Genomic DNA, 20,081 nt, shown 5'->3' with positions numbered 1-20,081 from the left:
GGCCTGTTTGTCTGGAGAGAAGCGGAAGCCAGTTAAAGAAAAGCTGCTGTGATCCTCCTTCCCAAAAGCCCTACCAAGACAAAGCCAACACACACAGATTTAGAGAGGTAGGCTGAAATAGACTTGCAGGTAACTGCCCTCTCCTGAGTACTGCTGTTAAATTACATGGGACAACTTACTGCAGTAAAGATGCTCACAGACTTTGTGGTTGCAGGATTCTGACCTTATTGTGTTTTCTGTGGGAATTAATTTTTTATTTCTGAGGGAGATGAAAAACAATTGTTTTTGTAAATAAAAATGTATTGGTTTCCATAGTCCACTAACTGCATCTTGTCTGAGTGATAGTCCCCAGTGTGATTAAAGTAGCAGTCAGATCCACAGCTGTAACAGAATTCAAAAAGTCTGATGCAGATTTATAGCATGTCATGGGTAGGATAAATCCTTCCTGAGGCAGATTAGGGTTCTGTTAGGTCCTGCGCTGGAGCAAGTGGGGGGGTCCCCTCCCAACACCTTCCACCTGCAGCCCCCCACCCAATTCTGCCCAATCCAGCTGTGGCCCCGCCCACAGCCCTACACTGTTTTGCCTCATCTCCACGTCCCTGTTTCTGTTTTGCCCACTGTCCCCCCACCCCTTTCTATTTTCTCACTGTGGCCCCCATTAGCTCCTTTTTGCCCCGTTACTGTGGCTCCAAGGCCCCTGGAGCTGCTTAAAAGTGAAAACTCTCTTAGCCCTGAGACCTTGGCAGGGAGACAGACCTCCTCTGGCCCCAGGGCTGCAGCAGGAATAAGTTCCTATAGCTGATAACCTCCACACCAGGATAATTCCATTCTAGTTTCCTAAATTACTGATTATGTTACATTTAGTTTGAAGGAAAAGTACAAACATTTCTCATATTGCAGAAGACCCTGGCGATATTTTCCCCCTAACGAAATAACCTGAATCATTGAATATCAATTTCCATTTTTGTTCTCCAGGGTGTACTACATCTGTTGGTCTTATTACTTAAAAGAAAAAAAAAAAGTCAGGCAAGCAAAGATAAATTTTCCTGCTTTTCATCACGCTTAAGGTACACAGACACAACGGGTTTTTTCACAGCAATGTGGCAAAGCAGGATTAAACTTTAAATATAAGCATCCATAATAAGGTAAATTATGTATCCTCTATCTTTCAACCTCATTTTGGTTTGGAGAAGACTTCTGAATATTGAATGACCGATATGCAAAACAGTGTGAATGTATATACTGATGACCACATGGAAGCCTGAGAGAGCTCATTACAGGAGATAAGACTTCTCTATCCTGAGAGGTTTTCTTGTTCTTACAGATTGGACTTTATGAGTGACAAAAGGAAGAATATTTCTCGAGTTTACTTTTGGAATTAATGCTATGACAGCTCTAAGAACTATTTGAACTGAAAGTACATACACGTTGAGAATCTCTAGTCTGGAATGCTCTGGTCTGGCACCATCCATGGTCAGGCATGATTTTAGTTAGCCTGACGTAGTTATCGTGGTAAGGCCACATTTCCCATGGTCCCATAAAATTTGTTCACAGCCACCAGCTCTGGCTTTCAGTGTTCTGTGTTGTTATTTAGCTGTAATTTACCCCTAAATGCCTTTTAAGAGCCCAGTGAGCAGCAGAAATGTTGGTAATGTGCTAGACAATATTGACCTCCATGAGTCAGCAAATTCTCTGGTTTAGCATTGGCCAGACTAAAGGTTCAGTCTGTACTTGGTGTCAAACAGGAAAGCTCCCAAATGCATAAACTTTCCTGATTGGAGATAATTGTTATCACTAGCACTACATTCATGAACCAGAAGTACAATGTCATCTGTCATTGCGGTTCAATTAGTTTAATGCTGTCAGGACCTGAATGAGATCCCAAGGTTGTGGTCTATAACCGTGTGCGGCTGGAACCAGGGTAGATGTCCCAAGGAAGTGTTTAACATCAGTGTTTGCACAAAGCAGTGTTTCCCAATTTTATTTGCCACAGAATCCTTTTAAACTCGAAAGAATTTTGCGGAACCCTAATTACCCCTTAACACCTCTCAGCCTCAAATCCACCCTCCCCACCCCCAGGGCTTACCCCATGTCAGGCCCAAACCCACCCAAATATCTCAACTAGCATGGTGGACAAACACACCTCTGCTCCTCTGACTCTACTTCTGAGGGCCCAACGCAGGATTACGCAGGGAAACACTGGCATAAAGTTTATTTTTCTTCAACATTGTGAGAACATCATAATTCAAAAAACTAGACTTTTTGCTTGAACACTTTCCTATACCAGTATCAGAGGAGTAGCCAGGATAGTCTGTATCTGCAAAAGCAATGAGAAGTCCTGTGGCACCTTATAGACTAACAGATTTTTTTTGAGCATAAGCTTTCACGGGCAAAGACCAACTTCATCAGATGCATGTCATTCCCTATAACAGTAACAGAGCCCTACAACAGAGCTACAATTTGTGTAAGCAGAGGTGCATTTTCCTAGAGAGTAATACAACTCTGAAGAAGAAACAAAACAATGATGGTTTAATTGTTACCAGATTTGTCTGTTACTCTGAGGTATGCTCATTTATTTGGGGTTATGGGGGAAAGAGGTGAATAATTCTATCAGTGTGCAGTTTGTGACACTAGTGTTCCTAAGGAGCTTTACTTCTCCCTTCTGCTAATTCCCACCCAATGGAGATATTCTGCCCAACCCAGAGTCCACAGGATTAAGTTCTTCCCACCCTGGACTCAGGTGCACGTGAACACACACACCAGAGCTCACCTGAGAGGACTGGTTAATCAGCACTTACAAGCTGATGCCTTATATGTCCCTGTATTCAGTAGGCTGGGTTGCACAGCTGTGCCAAGCTGTGGCCCTTATGTACCCTTGGACTCAGTGGCTGCGATAAACAGCACTCTCAGCTGCCACCCTCATACGTCACTCCAGTTCGGCACCCCCTCCCAAGCTGCCAATTTCACAGCACAATCATTCTATTAGTAACCCACTGATGGGCAAAGCCCTCAGGAGTTCTGGGCACCAAAGGGATCTTTTAGCTTAGGTACAAGAAGCATTGCTGCAGTGAATGGGGAAGCCAAAACAACACCCCTGAAGAAGAGTGAGCCAGGGAGGAAGAAAAAGAGAGAGAAGCAACCAGTTTAACAATGAAAGCTATTTATTTTTGGGTAGTGAATATATATTTAACAGTTACAATAGTAAATTGAGTACAAATGTTAGGGCTAGCAAATCATATAACTAATTACATAAGGTAAGGTTAGGAAGCTGTGCCGGTCGGGTTGGGAGGAGGGAAGAAAGAGAAAGATCGCACCACTCTGTGGAGATTGCACTGATCGGGGGCCCCAGATGGTGATGGTAGCCAGGGATCCAGAAGGCAGGAGACAAGCAGAGCTCCTAGCACAATCAGGCAGGAGATGATGAGGTCTCAAAGAAAATGATGTGGGGTTTACATCTAGGCATTTCTTGAGAAAGGGTAAGTGTTTTTGTAGAGACAGGACAAAGGTTCAAGAAGAACACTAGATTTGATTATGGGTAAACAGATGCAAGACAATAGAAACTGATCATGCCTGGCTATGGGTGATGTTCTTTGCAGCTAGGCAGTTTCAGTATTTTGGGTATCAATAGGATCCATTACTAGAATTGGTTGATAATGACTAATGTGGGTGTGAGCAGGTCTGGGTTCATTAGCATCTGGAGCAGAGATTGCCCATCAGACTTCTCTGTTTTTGGTATACCATAGTTCAGTGCATAGTTCCTACTTTGGAAGAGTAGCCGTGTTAGTCTGGATCTGTAACAGCAACGAAGGGTCCTGTGGCACCTTGTAGACTAACAGAAAAGTTTTGAGCATGAGCTTTCGTGAGCACAGACTCACTTCATCAGATGCATCTGATGAAGTGAGCCTGTGCTCACAAAAGCTCTTGCTCAAAACTTTTCTGTTAGTCTGTAAGGTGCCACAGGACCCTTCGTTGCTGTTATTTTGGAAGAGCTGTTCTCCATTCATTATTCTAATGGAGATGTCTCTCTGTTCTGTCTTCAGTGCAGATGAGACTAGGGGTGTTTCCTCAATCTAATCACCCTTGTTTGTGGGATTTAAGTGTGTCCATCCCTAACAATTTCAGTGCTTTGTCTTTGATTCAAGCAGAAGCCTGGAGGAAAGGGATTTGTTTTCCATGAGTGTCACTCCCTGGTTCCCCAAAAGCACAGGGCTCACAGGCAGTCATGCTCTGGTTCCCCAAAAACACAGAGCTGGAAAGTAACATAATATCTTAATCATAAATAGCTTTCACTTACAGCTTATTTTTTCATTTAATGACTTCATTTTTCAGAAATTCCTGCATGAGGTGTAAGTTGTGTCCCATATAAGAGACGTGCTATCACTCGATGTGTCCAGCGAATCCCCTAACCCAAACATGAAACTGAATATCTGAAATTCCCACGTCAAACAGAGCAATCAAAACGATCCTATCTAGTGCTACTGTTTTGAAGACAATAATGTGAGGCAATGACTTTTTCTTTAATCTACATAAGCAAAAGAATCTATTTAAAGTGTAAATTTAAAAACGACTGAGGTTTCTTTAGAATGAAAAAGATTAGGAACAGAGATGGTGGGTATTGCCTGATTGTATCTGTGCAGTCATACATGGGTTACTCAGCAGGGAGCAGATCCAAAAAATTCTAATGGAACATTTTTAATTTGGATTTTGTTTCTTTGAAAGGAAAACATTTCAGAGAGAGACATTTCTCTTCCAGACATCTTCCACTAGAACTCAGGCAGGGTTCCATCGAAAGCCTGATGGGCTTCCTGCCCACTCACCTGCCCAGTTCCTGGATAGCACAGCTTCCATGTTCCTCAGACACTCATCTAGTGAACTCATAGGAACCTAAAGCTCTCAGCTCTTTGGTAGCTCAGGGCTTCCAATCTCCTGTTCTATGGGAGTCTGCTAGGCATTCTAACCTACAGCTGAGAATCCCAGGGCTACTTGGGTCCATGACAGCAGCCCCAGGCAGCTCCATTCCCTTTCCCAAAGAATTTGAATTTATTAGGTTTTGTTCCAAACCAGAATGAAACCAACCAAATTTCATAATAGCAGAGTCCTCCACAAAGCAGAGTGACTTTCCTCAACCCAGCTTTATTTTCAATTCATCAACTGGTTACCAGTGTTAATGAATTAGCATTCCCTTGAAATGGCAGGTCTTCCTCAAATTATAACTAGATAAAGCAATAGGGTCCTGCACACAGCAAAACTATGGCTTGGAGAGGCCTTTTATTATTTTTTTTAATATATGTATATATACAAACTCTCACCCTGAAATGAATTTTTGTTGCACGTGAAAAAAATATTTGCACATTGGCTTTGGCTAAAAGGGATGAAAAGTGAAAAACTTCAATCAAAGCTCTTGTGTTAGTTTTTGAAGAGGTCAGCTCTTTGTGTAAGACTAGTGTAAAGGACAAATTTAGGACCTACTAAGGCCATCAACACTGACAGCACATACTAGCTTTATCCTGAACTGTTTCAGATACCTGTATAAGCCCTGAATGGTTGGTTGACAAAAGGAAATTGCGCCTATGGGTACCAGACCTAGACAGCCCCTTCCATTAGTCCCAGTTAGCATTTGGCATAAGGAGTAATGTGTCCATCCTTTCAAAAAATCTGCAGTTCTGCATTCCCCAAGTTGAGGGAGCAGAAAATAGATAACTGGATCTTGACCTCTACCAATGGATTTGATAGGGTGCAATGTAGAGGAGTGAACAGGATTTACTTGGTAGGCTCCCTGGAATTCCTGGTTCACTGAAGCAGATCCATGTATGATGTTAGCAGTCCCAAAAGGTTTCACTAGGAATTGGAGTTTTATTTCTGTCTCACCACTTGTTTTTGTTTATAACCATTTTCATCCAGGCTTCATCTTTTAACATTCAGCTGAGAAGAGACTCTGGGAGTACATGTCAGAACAAATGGTAATAATTGCCATCATCCATAGGCAGTCAGAGACTTGTCTGTGGGATGGACAAACAGGAATGGGACACACACCTTTCTCAGGAACTTATTAGATATTTCATACTGACTCCTGCTCGATTTTCCTGAGTCCCTGTAGCTAGAAATAGATTAAGGGCTGGCCCTTGATAGGCAACAGGTTATATCCAGAGTCCCATATAATTCTTTTTTAACTTTTCCAGTTTATTCTTCCAGAATGCTTTTCTTATTTGAGGTGTTTTTTCTTTTTTATATTTGCACTGACAAAATGCCTCAAATGACTGTGTACAGACACAAGCACCATACAAATCCAAATTATTTACACTACATCACTTTATTAAGAATTCATAATTATGCCAGGTCTTGAGACAAACACCAACCCCTCTCTGCATCCCTGAGTTAAACACCCCAAAATACCCTGGACAACTCCCTTAGGGGTTCCCTCCTTGAAATTCACCCAGTACTGCTTTCTCAGTGCCACAAACTCCATGGGACACTGAAGATCTTCTCAATCCCTACTGCTTCCTTCTCCAGCAGTGCCCCCACCAGTTCCCACTCCTATTTACCCAAGGATCACTCCCTGAGCAGCCTCATCTCCCCTTACAGATATTTCCTCTCTGCCATTGGACCCCACCATGCTTCACTCAGTAAAGGGCAGCAGGGGAACCACTGCTGAATTATTTACAGCATCTTTTGAGGTTGTCCCTAAAATCCCAGCTGAGGGGGCTCTGACATTACACGAACAGGTCAAATGGTTCACAACCTCTCCATGCTGCCCTCCCCAGCCCCCCCCCCCCCCCCCCCCGGTGCTAGACTTGTCATGCTTCCCTAAGACTTTCACATAGGAGCACCATTTATAGGCAGGGGGAGGCCAGCTGGGGCAGGGGTTCTGTTGCAGCCCACCCCCAAGGATTATGATGTGGTGCATATTTGGGTCCTGCCTCTGCACTTGGCATCCAGAAGCTGTGGGTGAAGTGCCCATCCCTGCCACTCATCCCGCTGCAGCTCCTGTCCTTCAGGGATGGGCCCAGCGCCTCACTCTGACCTACTGGCTCTTGCCACAGCATGGATGTAAGGCCCTCTCCCTGCAATGCTGTCTTTTGCCTCCTTCCAGGCCTTGGTGATGCCAGATCTACTCCAAGGTGGGCTGTGGCAGACGTAAAAGTGGTCAGACCATGGCCCAGTTACCTCCTCCACTGCTGTAACCCCTCTTCTAAAATATCATACTGGGAATCAAGAATGGATTCCTCAGAGCTCTACCCCCTTCTCTTGGGTGAAGTTTAGACTATTCTGCATTTCCCCTGGAAGACTGGCAGAGCTGGGAATGAAGGGCCCTTATGCTCAGCAGCATTAGTAGGGTCCAGGTTGTGTCCAGTGCCTCTATCCTTGACATACAAGAAGGTAGAACAGGAGCAGCAAATCTCCAGTCAGAGCTATGGCTGCAGGTGTGGGCTACAGGGATGCTGCAGTGATTTCCTACCTGGCACACTGCTTTATTGGTACTGGGGGAGTTTCATGCTCCTGAATCCAGTTATTCCAGTAGTAGCTGGCTCCTTTACTGCCGTGGTGAGGAGGCTGTGGCAACTGAATAGAGAGTGGGTTGCCTGGTGTAACACCACACTACCCCAGAGCTGGCCAAGCTCTCTAGCAAGGCACTCAAATGAAACAGGAGACAAAATCCTCTCCTTTTGCCTTTGGAATTTCTTAGCTTAGTTGTCTCCCTGAAGCCTGCAAGGGAACCATAAGCACCAAACCCCTCAGAAAGGAAAAGAGAAGTGAGGGGAACATCCTTCGGAAGGCAAATGCAAGTCTGAAAGTTAGACAAAGAGTAGAGGCATTCCAAGTGCTGCCAGCTCCTCAGTCTATGCATGCACAGTGTAATGAAGCTGCAGTCCTTAGCATGGTAAAGGATGAAAGAGAATCAGATTAAGTTGGCTCCTTCCCTCACAACAGAAAACTGAGCATGAAAATAGTGTACTCTCTGGTAGCTATCAAAGGGTTAAACTTTGACCCTGTCAGCCCTTTACATTTCTGTAAATCATTATCCTTTCCTTAATCTCTATTTTCATATGGTACACTTAGATCAGTAATATAATTTTGCTATTTAAGTAGTCATCCGCAGTATGTGCTGTCATTTAATATGAAAATTAGAGAATATCATTGGCCAAATAATCCTAGTGAAATCAGCGAGGTTACACTATATATGAAATTGGTACCACAAAAATATCATGCACTGTGGATCATTTAAAATGGTATATTTCTTTATGCAATCATCACAGTAGATTTCTGGGTGTGCATTTCTTTCCCTATTTAGCCTAAAATATGTATATATCCTACATTCTGTACCAAAAAGCAAAACTGGAAGAAAAGTGCTAGTGTCTGGGAAATTGGTATAAAATAAAATTTATTTGCACATAATTTTTGACAACTGAGAAACAAGTACAGCTGAGATCTGTATTTTCTGAAGTACCTAGTGATTCCTTCACCTTTCCGTCAACTCGCATTCCTATAAAACAAAGAACACTCACAGAAGCCAAAATGAACTCTGAAGTCTCTGTTTGACTTTCTCTCCTCAATGAATTCCTCCTGTGGTGAAACTCTAGAAAAGCCAAAAGAAAGAACAACCCATACCACAGGAGGCCTTCATGTGAAGCGCTAACATATTAAAACAGCTCTACTGGATACGCTGCTGGTTTCACAACGGTGTGGTGATTCATAAGGGTATTCAGTCACTCAGAGACTGAGCATCATCATGCTTATATTTTAGATTACTAGAAAAACATTAGGATTCAAAATGCCCAAGTTATGCACTCAGATTTCTGAAGCAATTAAGAGTGATACAGGCACTCTAGGACAGAATTTGCAAAGCCAGCACACAAAGCAGCTCCCTGGCTAAACTAGCCTATGAGAGAAGACAAAGAGCTTAAGCCCTGAGCTCAGAGAGTTTCAACAAGTACCTCCAGGCTGGAGGGGGGCACCTACAGCTGCTGCGATTCTCAGCCACGAACACTCTTGTGCAGACAGGAGAAGGGAGAGCTCCTTCATAGCCCAGTGGTTAGGATATCCATCTTAAACATGGAAGACCCATTTCCTTCCCTACCCACTCTACCTCAAATGCAGACAAGTATTTGCCACCTCCTAGGCAAGTGTCCTATCTATTGGACTACAGTATATTCTGATCTAGTGCTGCCTCAATTGCTCACTAAGGAAACAGAACAAGAGATGTTAAAATGAAAGCCTTACTTACCACTTTATATTTCAGATGCTTTGAACAGTTCTTCCTTACAATACAAAAGGCAGTTTAATGGCGTGTTTGCCATGGTACTAAGCAGGTTGTAGGTTCCATATACCAAACCATTAAACATTGTTTTATGTGGACAACAAGGGGCTTACGTACCCTTGTCACTGGGCTAAAAGTTTTGGGGGAACCCCTCCTCTGCCACTTCTCCCACCTGTTATATGTGGAACTAGATGATCACACCTGCAAGGCATAATCCAATAGTGTTTGATCTTCTAACTGGCATATATCAGGCACTACCTTTCAGTTAGGCAGAGGAATACCTATCTTCCCCTGGTTTGCATATCAAAGCTTGGATGGGAAATAGGTGTCTTCATGCCTAGAGGAAAGATGCAGTGTATACATACAAAGGCACAGAAAGACACCTAGGGAGCTGCTTCGGCAAAAACATAGGTATTGTGGCAAAAAGCAGTCAAGTAGCACTTTAAAGACTAGCAAAATAATTTATTAGGTGAGCTTTCGTGGGACAGACCCACTTCTTCAGACCACAGCCATACCAGAACAGACTCAATATATAAGGCATAGAGAACCAAAACAGTAATCAAAGTTCACAAATCAGAAAAAAAAATTATCAAAGTGAGCAAATCAGAGAGTGGAAGGGTGCGGGGGGGAAGGTCAAGAATTAGATTAAGCCAAGTATGCAGACAAGCCCCTATAGTAACTCAGAAAATTCCCATCCTGGTTCAAACCACGTGTTAATGTGCTGAATTTGAATATAAAAGACAGCTCAGCTGTTTCTCTTTGAATAGCAGTGCGAAATTTTTTTTTCCAGTAATGCGCATACTCTTAAATCGTTAACAGAATACCTCATTCCATTAAAATGTTGACTAACTGGTTTGTGGATCTTGAGTGTTTTGATGTCTATTTTGTGCCCATTAACCCTTTGTCTAAGGGAGTTAGAAGTCTGTCCAATATATAAAGCATCTGGACATTGTTGGCACATGATGGCATGTATGATGTTAGAAGAGGAGCATGAGAAAGTGCCTGTGATTCTGTGAGTAACGTGGTTAGGTCCAGTAATGGTATTTCCAGAGAAGATATGTGGACAAAGCTAGTAGTGGGTATTGTGGTACTATACTATATATTATATGTATTGTGGGTTTAGGCACCAACAGAGTTGGACGTCAGGTGAGCAAAACTTTCTGCCTGCCTGTGGAACTTGTATTTCAGAGTTAGGCACCTAAAGCATCAATTATTCCCTAAATCCCTTTGTGAATCTCTTTAGGTTTAAGTGCTTTGATTTCCATTATGAAAAGTATCTTGAACCTACCAAAAATAAAACCTACTAAAATGTTTAGTTTCCTGCAGCACATGTAAATAGTACAGCAAACTGCATCTTTCTTCTGATGTGACTTGCAAGTTTGGTCCCAGTCAAAGTGTGAAGAGCTACTATTTGATTATTTTATTTTTCTTTTTTTTTTTTTTAAATAATTGGAGACACACATTTCCTATAACTGGAAGGGACCTTGGGAGATTATCTAGTCCAGTCCCTTACCCTTCTTGGCAGGGCCAACTGCCATCCCTGACATCTATTTGCCCCCATCCCTAAATGGCCTCCTTGAGGATTGAACTCACAACCCTGGGTTTAGCAGGCCAACACTCAAACCACTGAGGTATCCCTCCCCCTGACATCGTAAATGACATCTTAAAATACCTTAAGTGATAATACTGCAGTACCTCAAGAATACATGGAAAAAGGAACATACACTCCCACTCTCCCATTCACAGAGCAGCAACATAGGAAAAAGACTGAGCCCAATATCTATCTAATTTTATCTTAAATATATTTTCCCCCCATCTGCCACTTCCTTTTGTTCTGCTCCTGTCCCAAGAAAGCTTCAAACTGAATATATTTCAGCTGTGTTTTGTCAGACCACTTACAATTTTTTTTTTTTAGATCCAAGTAAATGAGTTCTCTCACAGGAACACATAGAATAATGGGAAAAGTCCTACATAGATCAAATTAGATTATGTCATATAAATCCCTGTAAGAACTAGTTAGTTTATAGATGCACCTGGAAATCAGAAATAGAATGAGTGTTTTGCAATACTTAGAAAAGAAGGATTATGTAAAAGTTGACAAGTTTAGTACTGAATTTTAAGAAAAAGTAATACTTTTCACATATAAATGAAACATGGAAGAACCTTTCACCCAAAAATACCCTCTGGGTCATTGTTGACAACTCAGCTACTGTACTGAACACTTAAGTATTCAACTGTAAATTAATGGTTTAGTTAAATACAAAATAAAGATTTCATCCCAAGATAACAGTATGACCATTGGATTTCATGCTAGTTGCCTCATCTAACAACATATATCATAAAAACTGAAGAGGTAAATGACAATTAAAAGCATAGAATTTTTTTTTTTTTTTTTTACACCATACTGGGCAAAAGCCACCCTAGAAAGAGTCCAAATATTAGGAACAGCTTAATCCTATGCACACAGTTACTGTCTGGAGGACCAAGACCCATAATGGAGAAGACAAGAGAAGAGAATTGCTTGCATCAGGTATTATACACTAACAGCAGCAGGACTGCACTAGCTTGAAACATGATCTCAACAATATTTGTCATAGTTTATCAAGACTTACAGATTTAAGATAGGCCAGTTCCATCCATCTTCCTAATTTCCTTTCCAGTTGTTGTGAAAGCACCATACCATCAACCAGCTAATTAGCTCTCTTCAGCTCTGCTTCTACTATACCACATGAAATACACAGGGAAATTAAGTGCTACAATTGTCATCTGTCCAGCTTCCTAATGTATCTAGACCTGAAACCCTTAAAAAAAAGTTTTGAATCTATAAAAATCACTGAAAAAGTCTGGTTTTCAAGTACAGTTTACATAGAGAAATCCATTAGCAAGTATAATCTGATAGCATTTTACAGTTCACTACAGTACAGTTTAACTTGTTAAAATATTAATTTTTTTAAAAATCAAAATAAATGGTTCCATAAAGAAAATTATAAAAACAGAATTAACACCGAAAGTCAAAATATAACTCCCATGATTGTATAAGTTCACATTTAAACATTCAAAAATAAATTATAAAAATAGTTTAAAATTTCATGAAAAGCTTCTAGTAAGTTTTATTTTAGGAATTCTTGCTTATATCTATAGATTGTCTAGCATCAGCAACTGCTTCAGGTACTCGAACAGTCATATTGTTCATGAATTTCTTCAAGCAGATCTGGCAGCCTAAACGTGAGCTGAAAGAAAGAACAATGCTGTCTTTAGTTCTAGCCAAATACTTAGGTCAGTGGTGTTATAAGCACTGAAGTCACAAAACATGAAGTTTAAATCCTGAATGTGCATTTGTAAAAAGCTGGCTGCTATAAATACTGCAGCATAAAGATGCAAAATAACACAGCTAAAACACCTTTAAATTAGTCTTCAAATGTAAACTGGTAGACTGTGTTGCTACCTTAGAGGAAGAAAACAGACTCTGATCCCCCAAACTACTCCATGTAAGTAAAACCATTATGCTCACTGAAATAAGTGGGATTCTGCCTGGGTGTATGCACAGAACAGCTTTCAGGAGAGAGGTCTAAGTTTGAAAATCAGCAGCATGGGGAAAATAAAGCATATGGAATTTCTGATTCTCAGCTGATGTAAATTGTCTTAGAGCCAATGAAATCTTCAATGAGCGATGCAAAGTTACACCAGTTGTGAATCTGCATCACAGAGGCCGCGTCTACACTAGCCCCAAACTTCGAAATGGCCATGCAAATAGCCATTTCGAAGTTTACTAACGAAGCGCTGAAATACATATTCAGCGCTTCATTTGCGTGCGGGTGGCTGCGGCACTTTGAAATTGACGCGCCACGCGGCTCGTCCCGACGGGGCTCCTTTTCGAAATGACCCCGCCTACTTCGAAGTCCCCTTATTCCCATCTGCTCATAGGAATAAGGGGACTTCGAAGTAGACAGGGTCTTTTCGAAAAGGAGAACCGTCGGGACGAGCCGCGTGGCGCATCAATTTCAAAGTGCCGCAGCCACCCGCACGTTAATGAAGCGCTGAATATGTATTTCAACGCTTCGTTAGTAAACTTCGAAATGGCCATTTGCATGGCCATTTCGAAGTTTGGGGCTAGTGTAGACACGGCCAGAGTCTCTTTTACTTTATGTCACTGGTTTTAAATAATGTTGAGGTCACTAGTAAATTGAGATTTTCTGAAGGGGTTTCTAAGACAAGCTGGTATTATCATCAAGTCCAGTTTCTAGTGGAAAGTAACACAATACACAGCAATTGGTATTAAAAAGGACTAAATCTTCTGGTGATCTTGGCAGACCACAACTGATGAATATTCATGGCACTATGCAGAGGGAGGAAAAAAACATCAGTGTTGGTCTGTACGTCTCCTATTCTTTAGCTACAGCCTGACTCTTCATTGTAATCAATTCAGAAACTAATTAAAATGGCAATGAAATAACAGAATGAACAGATCCAGCATACAAATAAACTGAACAGAGTAAATATCTTCTGCAGGCTATTAGGTTTTGCTTCTATCCTTTTGGTCCAGTGCCATAATGGAAATCTTCCATGGGCCTGCCTTTCCTTCCCTGTTTCAGCCTCCTTGTTGTCTCTACCTCTTTCCCCATCTGCACATATATCCTAAATAAACCTTCAATTTAGCCTGCTCAAGGAGATCCAAGGGGGACTATTTTCCTCAATACTGTGACATCCTCTCATCGCATCCCCTCCAGTTTAGTTTTGACCGTCTCCAACTCATCAGAAGAACCCTAACTAATGACTGTTCCTTAAGAGTTTCTTCTCTCCCCTCTATGCCAGATTGACTCCTACTGGCTGGGACACACCACCTCATTTTTGTGATCATGATGGCAGCATGCGGAGACTTGGTGAGCAGGAAGAAAACGTGAAGAAACAATGTGCTCCTGGATAGGGAGATGACATGAAAAAGCCATTATTAGATATAAAAAGAACTAATTGATAGTCCAGAGTTCCAGAATAGTAATAATCCAGAATAAAAAGGAACCAGAATTTCCAAGAGAGAAAATGTGATTGTACATTTGGCAAAATACATTTTTTCTACTTAGCTGCATGTATCAATTTTGTGGTATCATTTTTGCATCTGAATTTTTTTCCTGAGCAGCTGCACAAGCTCACAGCTTGCTGGGAACACTGCCTATGGCTACGCCTACACTAGCTCCATTCCTTTCAGGAGCAGCATGCTAATGAGCGACTTGGGAAGATCCTAAAGAGGCGCTGCCATGAATATGCTGTACCTCATTAGCATGACAGCCACGTGATTTGAAAGTGCCTCTTTGGAATCGTGTACTGCCCATGTAGACAGGGGACTTTAAAAAAGACCCCCCAGACTTTGAAAGCGCCTTCTTCCTATTAGGTTTTAGGAAGAAGGGGCTTTCAAAGTCCAGAGGGTCCTCGTGAAAGGCCCCGGTCTACGTAGGCAGCACGTGATTCAAAAGCAGCACTTTCAAATCGCGTGTGGCCGCCATTATGCTAATGAGATGTTGCAAATTCATGAAAGCACCTCGTTAGCATCTTCCCAACTTGCTCATTACCATGGCTCCTTCCAAAAGGGGCTAATGTAGTCGTAGCCAATGAGGGAAGATTGAAAGAAATGGGTTTGTTCAGTCTGGAAAAGAGAAGACTCAGAGGGGACATACTTTTCAAGTTCCTAAAATTTTGTGAGAAGAAAGGACAAAAATTATTCTCTCTACCCTCTGAGGATAGCATGAGAAGCAATGGGCTTATTATATGCAGCAAGGGAGGTTTAGGCTGGATATTAGGAAAGGCTTCCTCACTGCCAGGGTAGGTAAGCACTGAAATTTCCTATGGAGATTGTGGAATCTCCATCATTGGAGATTTTTAAGAGCAGGTTAGACAAACACCTGTCAGGATTGGTGTAGACGGTGCTTGGTCCTGTCCTAAGTGCAGGGGATTGGACTTGATGACCTCTAAAGATTCCTCACAGTTCTATGACTACTGATGGTTGGATACACAGCTGAGAGATTTGGATACCAAGATTACCTAAGGCATTTAGTGTACTTAGGTTCATTAGCTATCTTGCCTGTGCCTTCTCAATATGCAAAGGGTTAATGACAATTCATATTATATCCAAGGGAATAAGAAAAGCACCCTCAGAGCCATCACATCTGCAGCTATATACACTTCATCCCCAGTAACAGAAATTTGAACACAGTTTATTTGTTGCAAATAGTCCATGACTGGTTGGCCCTATTTGCAGAAAATGTTAATGTCTGGAATCCTTGCGTCCTGTGTGATTGCATCTAGACAAGAGCTTGGTGGACTACTAGGGTGTTTAGCAAACCTGGAAGATTCAGAGCTATTAAAGTGATTTGATGCCTACTGCATCAATCTGACAACTAAATAACTTTTTGGCAAAGGGTGGAAAGCTACACTCCTCAAGTAGTGGTGCTGAGTTTGCCTCTGTCACATCCCCGTGGAACTATCAATGCCCAAGTTGCATTAGTGTCTGGTGTCAAGGATGTCCTCACATAACAGCAGTGACTCAGGAAGTAAGGTACCATGAGATTACACCCTACTGTGAACGCAGAACCAAGACAGCTGGTGTCTTGCCTAGGACACTAAATATTAATGTTACCAGAGTGAGGATACCAAACAGTCTCATTTTGGGACACATGCTATTCTTAGGGATGAATAAGATCAGCAGTATAGCAGTGTCTGGCCCAGGACAGATGACTGGAGCTTGCATAACTCAGGTTAGTTGGCTAAAAATTGCTGTGTAGATGTTCAGGCTCAGGTTGGAGACCAAGCTTTGGGACCCTGGGGGGAGGGTGGGAGAACATCAAGTAATTATACAGCAATTATACTTGCACCCAGCTAGTCATATGACCATGGTCAGCCACTGTGGTTTAAATGCTATGTAGACATACCCTTAGAGGTGGTAAAATAAGGGGATTTGAGACTCTTCTTCTTAGCACTCTATTAGAAGGTGACCACCTTCTGTGCTTTTCCAAAGCTGGGCTTTTTCATACCCTTTGTGGTAGCTAAAGACTCGACAGCAGAAATGGGAAAGTCTTTTCAGGAGCTGGGTGCTAGCAGGGGAGCAAGAGCTTACTGGAACACTTTCAGAGGAACTCTGCTCTGTTCCACAAGGGTTTTGTTTACCCAGATCAAGAATGGGTATTAACAGACAAGTCAATGAGAAGATTGGTTTAGGAGAGCTTCTCTGGCCTGTCTACTCATTTAGTAAACAAATCTGCAAATTCAGTATTTTTCAGGTATATGCCCCTTTTCCAGCCATCCAGTATCCATTACTAGGGGACACAGCTGCCTCACAAGAGGGACAATATTTAAGACCGGGATATCTGAGCTTAGACACAAGAGCTGAAGACGAGTACTGACTATAACAAAAGGAAAACCCTACGCTAACTACCTACATAGTGATCTTAAGACTATATAACTAAGCGATTCCTATTATATAACTGGAGGTAGCCGAGTAGGCAAGAAATAGACACACTGCTCACACTTGCATCGTACAGCAATGTGATGTAATGATTGGCCCTAACTTACCCTTTATGCTCTTAAACAGGAGCATGTTAAAGTACACAGGGCACATGCACACATGACGCTCATGGACACTGCTAGCCAAAAGACTGTGATCAAGTGCACCCCAGTACGTACGTATATGGAGAAGACCACATTTACACAATCTGAAGAACTGCTCGTGGACTAAAAATTAAAGCTGGCGTCTGAGGTTTTCAGTTGTGTTTTTACTTAACTAGCTTGGCTTATACTCTATATTTAAATAAAACATCTATGTTGGGAAAATTATACATGCAGTTCATCTCTAATAAAGTATTAGAGACAGACACCATTTTAGCTAAGTGCTACTGAAAGTCCTAGTTGGCTAGTAGTTTTAATTTTGAAACCTGGGCTGAGAGAAGGAGAAAAGCATCAAGAGAATTCCTGAAAAATCTTCTTTTGAAAATAACCCACAATTTGCAATATGCTCCTACTTTAAGACACTAACTAGTGATTATAGCTAGACACGCTAGTGCCAAAACTGCAAGTACAAAAAGGTTCATTTCTTTATGTAACAATGGTTATAAAGAATTGGAAATGATGTTTAAAAATATATACATAGAAGCAGAACATCAGATAACTTCATGTCCTCTTTAGTTACTCAGTGGTGATTGGTGAAACTATGGAGCAGTTTTACAGTCCATGGATTCTGATTATGCATACTTCTCCTATCCATCTGTGATCACTTGTAATCATTTTTGTAGTCAGTTATGCTCAAATATTTTCTCCCTCTGCTTCAGTACTATAACTGAGAAAGTAGATAAAGCAAAAATTCTGTGTTTTTTGTGAGCATGAAGGAGGGCACAAGGGCGAATAGCTCAGACTCCGGAAAAACAGAGGCGGAGTGAATTTTATCTGGAAAATATTAAACCCATTTTATCAGTTAATTAAAATACAGAGACAAATTAAAACAAAAACATTTTTAAATAGAGATGATTTAAGAAAATATGAAGAGTAAACATGCAAGGGGTGAAAAAAGTTCAGAACTGCACCTAACTTTACCTTGAACATTGGGCTTGACAGTTGCCTTTTTATCTGTTCTCTCTCAAATTAAATCTCAATCAGCAAACAATACAGAGACATAGCAGCCTGCCCGTGTATTCACTTTGCAAGATTAAAGCCTCAGACTAAGCTTCTCATGGCAGGGGCCAAATCACCCTCTATGTTTGCACAGTATCAAGCACAGTGACTGGCTGAGACTTGTGGGCAGTACTGTAGTAGAAGTCATCAGTTTCACCTGACAGACTGAAGAGATAATACCTATAAAATGGCATTTCATAATGCGCTTCCTGTAGTCTTCAATACCACTAGTATGATTACTTAAGAAATTCATCTGCAAACATCTGGAGGAAAATAAGGTGGTAAGTAACAGCCAACATGGATGTGTAAAGAACAAATCTAGACCAATGCAAAATCAATCTGAAAGATTTTTTTGACAGGATAACAAATCTTGTGGATAAAGCAGAAGAGGTGGATGTGGTATACGCAGACTTTCGTAAGGCACCTGACACAGTCTCACACGATTTTCTTAACAATAAGCTAAGCAAATATAACTTAGATGGGCCCACTATAAGATGGGTGCATAACTGGATGGATAAACATTCCTCAAGAGTAGCTATTAATGGTTCAGAGTCATGCTGGAAGGGCATAACAACTGGGGTTCCGCAGGGATGTGTCTTGGGACCGGTTCTATTCAATATCTTCATCAACAATTTAGATATTGGCATAGAGAACACACTTATTAAGTTTGCAGATGATACCAAGCTAGGAGAGGTTGCAACTGCTTTGAATTGACAGGGTCATAATTCAAAATGATCTGGACAAACTGAAGAAATGGTCTGAGGTAAACAGGATGAAGTTTAATACGGACAAATGCAAAGTACTGCACTTTGGAGGGCATAATCAGCTTCATACACATAGAATGGAAAACCACCATCTAGGAAGGAATACTGCAGAGAGGGATTTAGGGGTCATAGAGGACCACAAGCTAAATATGAGTCAACAATGTGATGCTGTTGCAAAAAAAATCAAACATGATTCTGGGATGAATTAACAGGAGTGTTGTGAGCAAGAGGTGAGACATCATTCTTCCACTCTACTCAGCGCTCATTAGGCCTCAATTAGAGTATTGTGTCCAGTTCTGGCCACCACATTTCAAGAAAGATGTAGAGAAGGTCCAGAGAAGAACAACCAGAATGATTAAAGATCTAGAGAACTCAAGCTAGGAGGGAAGACAAAGAACTGGGCTTGTTTAAGTTTAGAAAAAAGAAGACTTAGAGGGGACATGATAGGGGTTTTCAAGTACCTTAAAGAGGGTTACTATGAGGACAGAGAAAAATTGTTCTCCTTGGCCTCTGAGGACAGAACAAGGAGCAATGGGCTTGAACAGCAACAAGGGAGGTTTAGGTTGGACATTAGGAAAAACTTCCTAACTATCAGGGTGGTTAAACACTGGAAAAAATTACCTAGGGAGGTTGTAGATTCTCCATTACTGGGGATTTTTAAGAGCAGGTTAGGTAGGTACCTATTGGGGATGGTCTAGACCACGCTTGGTCCCACCGAGAGAGCAGGGAACTGGACTGTATGACTGCTCGAGGTCCCTTCCAGTTCTAGTTTTCTATGATTCTATTTGTGAATGAACTTGAAAACCAAGGCATTGTTAAGATACTTTTTGTAAGAGACTAAATGACACTTGACATGTCAAAAAAGTTACCTCAAGAATCATTTGTTTTCCAGCATTTTATTTTCTTTTACATGTACTTTTGATGGACTTAAATTTAGTAAGGGAGGTTTTTTAACGCAACAGTTACCATTTCAAATTTAGCATACTAGATTGATAGGCAATGTAAATTACATGGTAGCTGACGGCATGAGTTTCAGAAACTTTTAGATCAATTAAACATATCAATGTTGTATCCAACTGCCTACAAAAGATCACTATTAACTTTATTCAAACTGCAACTATTTAAAATATTAACAGAGAGGGAGCCGTGCTAGTCTATATACTGTCAAAACAAAAAGCAGTCAAGTAGCACTTTAAACACTAGCAAAATAATTTATTAGGTGAGCTTTCGTGGGACAGACTCCCTTCTTCAGACCATAGCCATACCAGAACAGACTCAATATTTCAGGTACAGAGAACCAAAAACAGTAATCAAGGAGGACAAATCAGAAAAATCCAGTCGTGGAACCTTTCCTTGCAACAAAGCCTGCTGCCAGCTTTGTCCACATATCTTCTCTGGAAATACCATTA

The 20,081-nt window shown here is 41.4% G+C and overlaps 1 protein-coding gene across 1 annotated transcript in view; it reads right to left on the bottom strand.

Moving 5' to 3' along the window:
• Positions 1 to 6,770: 6,770 nt before the first annotated feature.
• Positions 6,771 to 20,081, bottom strand: part of FDX1 (ferredoxin 1) — a 48,410-nt gene continuing 35,099 nt past the window's right edge. The window contains exon 4 of the mRNA XM_074985054.1: positions 6,771 to 12,486. Within this exon, the coding sequence (XP_074841155.1) occupies positions 12,372 to 12,486 (115 nt within the window). The 3' untranslated portion in view covers positions 6,771 to 12,371. The remainder of the gene's footprint in view (positions 12,487 to 20,081) is intronic.

This window comes from Carettochelys insculpta, chromosome 1, assembly GCF_033958435.1.
Source record: "Carettochelys insculpta isolate YL-2023 chromosome 1, ASM3395843v1, whole genome shotgun sequence".
Taxonomy (NCBI): Eukaryota; Metazoa; Chordata; order Testudines; family Carettochelyidae; genus Carettochelys; species Carettochelys insculpta.
The sequence above is the reverse complement of the archived record's forward strand: the minus strand, read 5'-3'. Positions and strand labels throughout refer to the sequence as shown.